Here is a 10,720-nt window from a genome sequence, read left to right as displayed (position 1 = left end):
AGTAAGGCTTGCAAAGATGCCCTACTGTACAGGCACCCAGCAGAAGACACCTGGGAGGAGAGTTCTGCAAAGTAGCCTTTGAAGAGAGTAAACACAAGGAAGAAAATCATTTTATTGCAGGCAACTGGTACGAAATTCAGCTTTTTTATAAATACAAGAGCTTAACCGTTTTGGTTTTTCAGAGGTAAAGGTGGTTTATGCCATAGTACAGACAGACACACACACACAGAACAAGGACAAACATGTATAAATACTACAAATAGAATTTAGTGACAAATGAGAAGTTATTCTCATCGGCCGGGGTTACTAGATTTAGTGCGAATGGACACTGAAAACACTGCTGGGGTACATAAGATTTCTCCTGTTGGAACGAAGCATAAAACAGAATACTAGTCAATAAGAGCCAGTAAGTCTGACTTCAGGATTCTTGGCATGGAAAAAAAAAATCTGTCCTCACATCCAGCTTTTTTGGTCAGCCATACAAAGAAATTACACCGGGCCTGGGGATTTGATGAATGACCCTCTGGCCGGGTGCAGACATAAAACTGACGCCCACAGTTAGGACCGCCATTTTTTACTGTCCGCAGAACACAGGGTTTGCCGTGGCCCTTACAGTTGAGTGGGGGAGGTGGCCCTTGAGCAAGGATTTCCAAAAGGCAGCCTGAGGCTGGTTATATTTAACTGCAGGAGCGGCAGGTTTTGAATCTTTTTGGACAGTATCCTTTTTACAGATGGACATTTCATTGGGATGGCGCTTTGGTGCCACAGATAATTTTTGCCCGTCAAGCTTAAAGAAGCTCAGGAGGCTACCTTGCCCAATTTTTTTTTTTCTTTGAGATGCCATTCACTTTATCGAAGCCCCGCTTCCGTACAGTACTGATGTCAGCTGATTCTGGGCTTTCCTCTGTTGTGTTCCCTAAAGTGTTCTCCTTTTTAACCAGAAATTGCAATAACTTCTGCCAGCAGATTCGGGCAGATACTTGGTGCACAGTGGCAGACATTTGTTAGAAGCTATTGGCTGGAATTGCATAAAGGCCTTAACTGGGCAGTGTTCTGACCCTTCCACCTCTGGCATGATTACTGACTGAATCCAGAAATGTACTCTCCACCAGCTTCCTGTTTCCCAGGATGTAATCAATGCGAGCACCAGAATTAGTCTGCCTGGCCCCAGAGGCCAAACACCAACAAGTGAATGCGTTTTTCTGGGTAGGATGGAAGTATCAGAAGCTGTCATAGAAGAGGCCAGATCCTCCACTAGGCGGCGTCACCGTTTCTGAATTTCCCTTTTGGGATTGGATGGGATCACCCAGGAGTTGACTAAGCCACTGGAGTCCCGGATTGTCCTCAAAGGTTTCCTGGAATATAAGAACCACAAAAACGAATTATATTTTATCCTGCCTATGTTTAAATTAATACGCAACCTGTGCTCAGCAATATTTTTATAAAATGTACTGTGTGTGTTGAAGTTCCAGTAATCCATATCAACCAATAAGAAGCTATTCATGGTCCTGAATTCATTTTTAAAATTAGCCAGATTAATGATTGTCCATTCAATTAGTGATGCATAGATGAGTTCATTCCTGACTATTCCCAACGTTTCCAACCCAGCCTATAGGTGCATGACAGTTTGAAAGCCAAAACCCAAACTATCCTCTTCAGAGTTGGTGATATCACCAGAGAAGATGAGGTATGGTCAGTGATGTCACAGCAGCCCATTCAATGGACTGGGAACATTAGCTTAACAAGCAAGGGGCAAGCTATTAGAATCTCAGCCATATGGCACAAATGAAAAGTTCAGCTCTCTGCAGTATCAGTGGTAACAAGCACCAACCTGGGAGTGCGTTTATCGGCCCAAACCAGCCAAACCCACAGGAAAATAGATGGGTCAGATAAAGTCTCCTTACATTTTGCAATATTATTTGCAATCTAATAATCCCTCTATGGGTCCAGTGAATAAGGATAATGCCTAAGGGTCAGACCAAGGCCACTTACAGGATCCAGTGTTGAGTAAGTACTGCTCTACCCTTCTGGTCTAAGGACAGCAGCTCCTCTTCTAAGGACTCTTCTGTGTTTCTGTAGCAGCCAATAGAACCCGTAACGGTTACATAAAACTCCAGAGCCCTTCCTCTGCTGCTCATGGGGTTGTGTTGCTCTTGCAAAATGTTGCGACCCCTTTAAATCAAACATAAGACGTATGCTGGGCCCAGGCATATGCCAATCAACAATATGCTTTTTAGGAGGCGTCGCCATCTCTTTTTTCATTCTACATGTTGGATTATAATGACAGTAGTTAGACTTCCTTGCACGCATTATAAAAAGCAGCATGGCATGTTGGTTACAGAAAACAGAAAATGTGCAGAGAAGGACAGCAAAATTCATTAAGAAAATGCAATGGATTATTCACCTGCTAAGTTATATGATCAACATGACTAATCAGCCTCATATTGTGACATTTATATTATATGTGTACTGTACATTTTGAGTCGGTTACTAATCTCAGTAAGTGACAGCAGCACAGAGCATGTGCAGTGAATCAGCAGAAAAGAAGATGGGGAGCTACTGGGGCATCTTTGGAGACAAAGATCTTCCCTGCTAAAGGGCTGTAGTTGCCTTGGACTGGTACAGAAGCCCAAAACATTATGTACAACATTTCTAGCTACTTCTTTGGTTAATCTTTACTTCTCCTTTAACTGTAAGGGCAGTCAGGAATCCCTGCTAAATGTCAACCAAAACATAACACAGAACAAAAGACACCAGGTAACAGTGCCCCCTGCTGGGTGACTTTTTACAGTGCTGCTTCTTCTTACCCAAGTAACCGCTCCGTACACGGCTGAAACTGATGTAGGAATTATATCCTTCCACTATGGCCGAAGGTTCGTCCAGCAGGTCCCCTGAGCACAAGCACAACAACATTGTCTTGGTATCTCTGCAGAAGGACTCCTGATCAAAAGCAGGAGTTGCCATTCTGTCTAATAAATACAATCCAGCTCTTGGGGGAAATTTGACTTGTTGGCTCCACAAACTACCCAGATTAGTTATACTTGTGGCATCAGTTAGTGTAGTTCAGAATTATCTATCACTGTGATGTAACATTACTGTCAGCTCTGTCTCCAGCTTTTTCAAGCACAGCCTAACAAGACTAGCATTTAAAGGAATACTAAACCCCCAACAATTTAAACCCCTATCCGCTACCCTACATAGTCCCCCCTCCCTGCTACCCACCTGCATAGGTAATTACACATAATTCATTACTCACGTATACTGTAGGTGCAGAGTAAGCGCAGACAACCTACAGCTCTGCTATACGCCCCGGGATATGGCAAGGCCTGATCGCTAAGGAATCAAACATAACACCCGTGCAGCACAACTCCGCTGCTCTGATGTTTCCAAATTCCCGCCAGACAGGACCCAAGCACCATGCTGTTCAGGACACAGTTTATGCGATATATGTTCCAGGGCGAGAAGGAGAGCTTGTTACCTGTTTCTTCCACATGGCAGTGGGCACACAAAGGGTTAATCCCCCCTGCTGTGAGGAAGGCACAGGAAATGACAAAATAAAAGGGACTGCCCTCGCCTTGGCGCCCATTCTTTTTCTTCCTTTCGTGGAAAAATACCCTCTTGTTACTAGCAGAGTCGCTCTCCCTCTGTCTGAAGCTCTTGAGCCGAGATTTGCATCTTATGTGTGCCGCAGGAGGCCATCCATTGCCAACAGCGCAATAACTTGCAATGCCACTCCAATGGGCGGCGCATGCGCAACAAGATGCTGGAGCGCTCATTACCTCGCTCCTATCACGAATGCGCTATGCGAAGGTGCAAACTTCCAGGTAAGCCTTAAAGGGGCGAGATGGTGCCAAAATATTTTTAAAAGCCCTAAGCTGCTACACTGAATCTATATGTAGCTGGATGCTGCTACTTGAGAAGGCAGAACTGTACATTAAGTGCACTACTGAATCCCAGGTGTATGGGAGTTGTTTTTCACGCCAGGCCTGGACTGGCAATCTGTGGGTTCTGGCAAATGCCAGAGGGGCTGCTATAAGGTGCCATAGAAAGATTATATTTAGTGGGCTGGTAGGAGCTGTTTGGGCCTGTGTGTGGGCTGATTGGGCCTCTATGTACCTGAAATGCCAGGGCATATTTTAATTCTCAGTCCGGACCTGTTTCACGCTTGGAGCTCAGGTTGATTAAATAGTAACCTGTTATGTGTATATGTTTTGCAGGCTGTCTGTAATTAGTCACAGACACTCACATTCAGGCTCCAGAGGGTAAGCATGGAATGGAGAGAGCTTTCATTATAGGAGTTCTTTTCACAGAGATGAACCCAGCAGAAGCAAAAGCTCCAGGCAGTAATGTGTGGCTTGTGGCAATCCTGCTATGCTGGATAAGAGGCTATGTAAAAAATGCCTGACAGATGCGAGCGAACCTGCTCAAGACCAAATGACAAATATGATGGACTGGATGCAATCCAACTTTAAACAATCCATGGCTACGATGGTGGAAGAGGTTACGGGAAAAGTTATGCATAACCTGAATAAACAGGGTTATACATCATCCAGTGGCAGAACATCACTTAGAGGAACTGAGGATTTTGAAAACTAAAACTCTGATTCAGAAACAGAAAAGATAGATGATACAACATTCAAGTTTGAATTTATTGAACCCCTTATAAAACATGAGAACCATATTGGAGCTAGAGGAGGAGGGTCCTTTACCAAAACGTGAGAAAATGTTCAAATCAAGCGACAAAAGTGTCAAGTGTTCCCCGTGCATGAAGTTATTTCCAAAATGCTACAATCAGAATGGCAAACCCCAGACAAAAAACTGGGGGACTCTAAACTCTTCAACAAAATGTAGCCATTTTCAGAACAGGAGGTAAAGAATTTGGTGTCCACCCCCAAGGTGGATGCCACCATTACCAGAGTAGCTCGACGAACCACAGTACCTGTGGATGAGGAAGTGTCCTTAAAAGATGCTATGGAAAGAAGGCAAGATGCTATACTAAAGAAGATGTACTTGGTAGGAGGGATGTCATGCAAGATCGCGGTAGCAACCACTTCATTGGCCAGAAATAACAATATATGGATTGCAGACATTGAGAATGCCATCAAGTCGGGGGGGAGGGCATTTTCGATAGACCTAATGGCAACATTTCAGAACAACAAAAAACAGACATTCTGCTCATGGGGAAAAGACAGTCAAACAACATATCGGGATGCGTTTTTATTCCCCAGGAAATTCCACTATCCCAAAGGTCATACGGAAGATCAGAATGGACAAAGCAAGTGTGGTCATTGTGAACCCCTGGTGGCCCAGAAGGGCCTGGTTCCCTCTGTTGATGCAACTAAAGCAAGAGGGACCCTTTCACCTCCCCATCCTGACAGGGAGGGGCTCAAGTACTATACAGGTGTATATGGGGGGGAAGGGCTCATGTACTTTACAGGTATATGTGGGAACAATGGTTCAGGCATTATACAGGTATATATGGGTGGGACAGGGAGGTGCTCAGGCACTATGTAGGTATATGTGGGCAGATACAGGGAGGAGCAAGGACATTGTAACAATACAACCACAAATAAAAAATGCCTGGTTTAGTAGGAGACAGAGGGAACATTTACCCTAGGCCCCAAAATCTTGGCACCTATTGAAGGAGTGAATTTCTAGTGGTGATATACATTGATTCCTAGATATTCATTTTATTGCACACATAGGGATATCAATCCAAGACCCTCAATTTGTTGTTTCTCCTGTCTTCTGCTGCAGGACGGGGGGGATCAAGATGCCAGCCTTCCTGCAATTCTCTCCCCCCCCATCACTAACTGCAGCCTCACATGTAAATGTTATTTTACATTGAATTTAATATATATATATATGAATATATTCCATACTCGCATCCAACCCTGATGCAGAATGATTACATTATTATAGGGCACTGCCTTATGAGTACAATGTACAGTGCAGGCCTGGACTGGCAATCGGTGGGTTCTGGCAAATGCCAGAGGGGCTGCTGTAAGTTGTCATAGACATTTACTATTTAGTGGGCTGGTGGGGGGCGTCTGTGTACTTGGAATGCCAGGACCTATTTTGAATCCCAGTCCAGACCTGGTACAATGTCTGATGTTTTCAGACCTTTCCCAAGGATATATCATTTATGTGTATACAGCTATATATACACACAGACAAGCTGCAGGGGGGCCCAAGTGCTTGCAGAAAATATAAGCAACACAGCCCTAGTCTTGGCACAGTCTATAACTGGGGGGGGGGGTGTTACCAACCCAAATTTATTTCTCTATTACAGGCAATATTCATAACACTATAAGGTTATTCTTTCAATTAACTACAGAGTGGTGGATAACACTCAATAACAAGGAGAAACACATAACGACTGGCAACGCCAATGAAAGCAATTGGGGGGGGGTGGATTTGATGCATCCCAGATGCCAATATTATGTACAGTATGTGATTGGTTTATAGTACAGATTACCGTGCTTGACAAAATAGAGATAGGCGGCACTCCGGATAAAAAAGGTGGTTTATTGCTACAGGACAAGGACCAACATCACATGACGCATTTTGGGAACAAACTTCCTTAATCAGATTAAGGGAGTTTGTTCCCGAAACGCATCCAGTTGAGGAGTACATACGTAGGGTGAGTTTGGAGCAGCCTAAATCTTTCTGACTTTATAGTTCAGGGATGTATTGAATCCAAGATTTCATGATGCATTTTGGGCACAAACTCCCTTAATCATGATTCCCGAAACGCGTCAGGTGACGTGGCACAGCACCCGGTATACCAAATTAAGCTTTATTGAGGAGTACATATGTAGGGTGAGTTTGGAGCGGTCTAAATCTTTCTGACTTTATAGTATAGATTAGGGATGTATTGAATCCAAAATTTGGTTCGCTATTCTGACTTTTTCAGCAGAATTTGGCCGAATCCTTGTGCCTGGCTAAACCAAATCCAAATTTGCATATGCAAATTAGGGTTGTGAAGGCAAATCACGTGACTTTTTGTCACAAATTAAGGAAGTTACAAAAAATGTTTTCCACTTTTCCTTTCCTGCATATGCAAATTAGGATTTGATATTCGGTTGAATCTTTCACAATGGATTCGGGGATTCGCCCAAATCCAAAATAGTGGATTTGGTGCATCCTTAGTACAGATTGAGAGCGTTATACATAAGCATTGCACACAACAGTCCTGTGCAACTAATAACAAAACACACTTACAGTAGCACGCTCTCAGCAACTATCTTGGGTCACTGAAGGGTTAATTCAGCTGCCACCCTATAGTATAAATCACTTAGAGGGTTATTTACTAAAAATCAGATTTCTTCAGATTTTTACCTTATTTATTATTTTAAAACTACGTTTTAATCGGATCGGGGGGAAGACTCAATTAAAACGAGCGAAACCCCGAATCATACAAATTTTTCAGAGGTTTTCCTGAAAAGAATGATTTTTTTCTGGCTTTTTTCCCCAGAAATGCCAGATTTCTTTCTGATTTTTGCCCAAAATAGTTGGATTTTCTGGCTAATTTCAGTGCAGACCACAGAAACTTCCAAATAGGATAGGGACCTCTCCCATTGACTTATATAAAACCTCGGAAGGTCAGAGATGCCGGATTTTCGGATTCAGGCTTTTTGCAGCATTGGAGTTTAATAAATCCTGAAAAATGCAGAAAAATTTAAGTTTTGCAAAAAAATTTAGACCGAACTTGAGTAAATAACCCTTTTATTGTTTAGTGCCTGTGACCAATGACTGCTCCTAAGGTCAAAGTGGGGAGTGCAGAGGTTGCAGGCTGTGGGGATGGGGGTGGTAGATGCAAAGGCACATCCAGCTAGAAAAGATCCTTAATCCACAGGGAAGGAATAAGGCCTGAGCTGCTCCTGAGTAGTGCGTTGCTTTGTCACCCACACATGAGCCGGAGGGGTGTCCGATTGCAGCAGCCGTGTAGCAGCAGACTGAGGTTCCCAGCATGTTCCACTGTAGGTCAGATGAGTGTGTGGTTGGCCAGGGATACATGCTGCGCTCCTGTTAGCTGCCAGAGGATTAATGAGTGTGCCTAAGAAATATATTAAGCTGCCGTCCATATGACATAAAGGGCAGTGGGGCAGAGCTCGGTGTCAGCGCCGACCTTTCATATGTACCTGGCCACCGAGGGGTCTACTGCTGCCTGTTCCTGCTAGGGTTGCCTCCTGGCTGGTATTTTACCGGTGGTAGATCCCAATGTTATTAATAGGGAAAAAAAATATATATATAGGAAGGCCGATATTTTTTTCCAGAAAAGGTGGCAACCCTAGTGCCTGCCCAAGGGACAAGGCGGATAATGCAAAGAAACAACAGGATGAAGGAAGATAAGCCTTCCAAGATTCCAGGTGAGTGAACTACATATGGGGTAACTAAAAGTTATTGGCCCCCGCAGCAACATCATTTTAGGGGCAATAGGACGATTGTTTGTAAACATGCATGGAAATCCATTGCCCTGTGTTAGTCACAGGCTCTATAGTTTCGCTTGTGGTCATTGCTGCAAATAAATGCTTGCAGTGTGATGCAACTGGGTTCTCATTTACTGAGAACAGGCAAAAATTACATAATTTGCCACTGTGCTGCACTGTAGTTGTACACTATAATTGCGTTTGTACAACTGTGTCACATTTGTTCTGTTACACTCTCCATTTGCACACTGGTTATTATTAATAATAATGATTAGACACAGAGTACAAAAAGGGAGCCCTGTACTTACACCTTGTCAAAGATCAGTATTAAGCACAGGTTTCCCTCTCATCCATAGTGTTCCCCATTGAATCTAAGGTCTGCCATGTTGCTTTGCAACAATTCTTGTGGGTCTCAAATACTGCTGCAATGTGCATATCATGTACAGGTATGGGACCTGTTATCCAGAATACCTGGGATCTGGGGCTTTCCAGATAACGGATGTTTCCATAATTGGGATCTTCATACCTTAAGTCTACTAGAAAATCATGTAAACATTAAATAAACTCAACAGGCTGGTTTTGCTTCCAATTAGGATTAATTATATCTCAGTTTGGATCAAGTACAAGCTACTGTTTTATTATTACAGATAAAAAGGATATATATTTTTAAAATCTTTATTATTTCAATAAAATAGTGTCTATATATGTCTAGAGTCTTTTCCTAAATTGGAGATTTCTGGATAACGGATTTTGTGGTTAACGGATCCCATACCTGTACTGTGTAGTGTTATGCTTATTCCCCCTCCCCCTTTTTCTTGATGGACACAGAGCTGGGTTTCCAGTGAGACAATATCAGATCAAGTGAAAGTGTTGGAAAGGAACTGTTTGCTTTGCTGATGGATTAGTTTGTTTACTGTCGGATTAGTAAGGTCTTGAGTAAACATGGCTCCTGGTGGGGGGGGGGGGGGGTTAAATACGCAGTGTAATAGTTGGAATACTCAAAAGTAATTTCTTACTGAATTAAAGTCAGGGTTTTTCCAAGTATATGCCTCACGAGGAAACTTCGGGTGTATTCGGAAAACGAATCGCCGGATGTGATTAGCGCCGGCGTTTTTTCATTTTAGCCGGCGCAGAGTCAGGGAAGGTGTTTGGGGAGATTGGTCGCCACAAAAACGAGGTGATTAGTCGCCAGGCGACCAAATCTCTCCAAAACGCCCTGTGTGGATTTACCCTAATTCCACTAGTCCAGTAACACATATTGACGATCAGTGATTTGCTTTCATCATTGTACCCTCAGTATGCATATCAAAGCTGATTGGTTGCTGTGAGTGCAGCGGGGCAAATCTGAGCAGTGTTAGCAAATGAGCCCTACTAGTTGTAATACCATAGAAATATGGATTTAAATGTATCCATTCATCACAATTATAAATAAAACACACACAAAGGGGTTGTTTAGTTTTGAGCTAACTTTTAGTATGATGTAGAGTGATATTTTAAGACAATTTGCAAATAGTTTTTATTTGTGGTTTTTGAGTTATTTAGCTTTTTATTCAGCAGCTCTCCAGTTTGCAGATTCAGCCATCCGGTTGCTAGCGTCTGAATAATCCTAGCAACCATGCAGTGATTTGAATAATAGACTGGAATATGAATAGGAGAAGGTCTATCCTTTTATTTGCTAAAGGAAAACTATACCCCCAAAATGAATACTTGAGCAACAGAAAGTGTATGGCATATTAAGTAGCATATTAAAGAATCTTATCGAACTGGAATATAAATATTTAAGTAAATATTGCCCTTTTACATCTCTTGCCTTGAACCCCCATTTCGTGATGATCTGTGTGCTGCCTCAGAGATCACCTGACCAGAAATACTACAACTCTAACTGTAACAGGAAGAAGTATGGAAGCAAAAGACAGAACTGTCTGTTAATTTAGCTCATGTGACCTAACAAGTATAGTTTGTTTGGTATGTTTGTGTGCCCTTATTTTTTTTAAATGGCAGTTTTCTATTTATGATTACCCAATGGCACATACTATTATGAAAATGATTCAGTTACTTGAAGCAGGGTTTTACATATGAGCTGTTTTATGTAATATCTTTTTTATAGAGACCTACATTGTTTGTGGGGTAAAGTTTTCCTTTAAAGGGGTTTGTGGGGTTCTTTTTGGGGGGCCTGTGCAATATACCCTTTTTTTATCTGCTCCCTAAATTAAGCCATCTACAGGCCAGCCTGTTTGCTATATCTAATTAAATACTCTGCACACTCCACTGCTTCAAAATCTGCACTC

The 10,720-nt window shown here is 42.6% G+C and overlaps 1 protein-coding gene and 1 pseudogene across 1 annotated transcript in view; one reads left to right on the top strand and one right to left on the bottom strand.

Moving 5' to 3' along the window:
* Positions 1 to 123: 123 nt before the first annotated feature.
* On the bottom strand, positions 124 to 2,964 carry LOC121397615 (annotated as a pseudogene).
* Positions 2,965 to 8,225: 5,261 nt separating this feature from the next.
* pfkfb1.S (6-phosphofructo-2-kinase/fructose-2,6-biphosphatase 1 S homeolog) overlaps positions 8,226 to 10,720 on the top strand; it is a 35,268-nt gene continuing 32,773 nt past the window's right edge. The window contains exon 1 of the mRNA XM_041574292.1: positions 8,226 to 8,372. Within this exon, the coding sequence (XP_041430226.1) occupies positions 8,324 to 8,372 (49 nt within the window). The 5' untranslated portion in view covers positions 8,226 to 8,323. The remainder of the gene's footprint in view (positions 8,373 to 10,720) is intronic.

The sequence above is a fragment of the Xenopus laevis genome, chromosome 8S, assembly GCF_017654675.1.
Source record: "Xenopus laevis strain J_2021 chromosome 8S, Xenopus_laevis_v10.1, whole genome shotgun sequence".
Lineage (NCBI taxonomy): Eukaryota > Metazoa > Chordata > Amphibia > Anura > Pipidae > Xenopus > Xenopus laevis.
The sequence above is the reverse complement of the archived record's forward strand: the minus strand, read 5'-3'. Positions and strand labels throughout refer to the sequence as shown.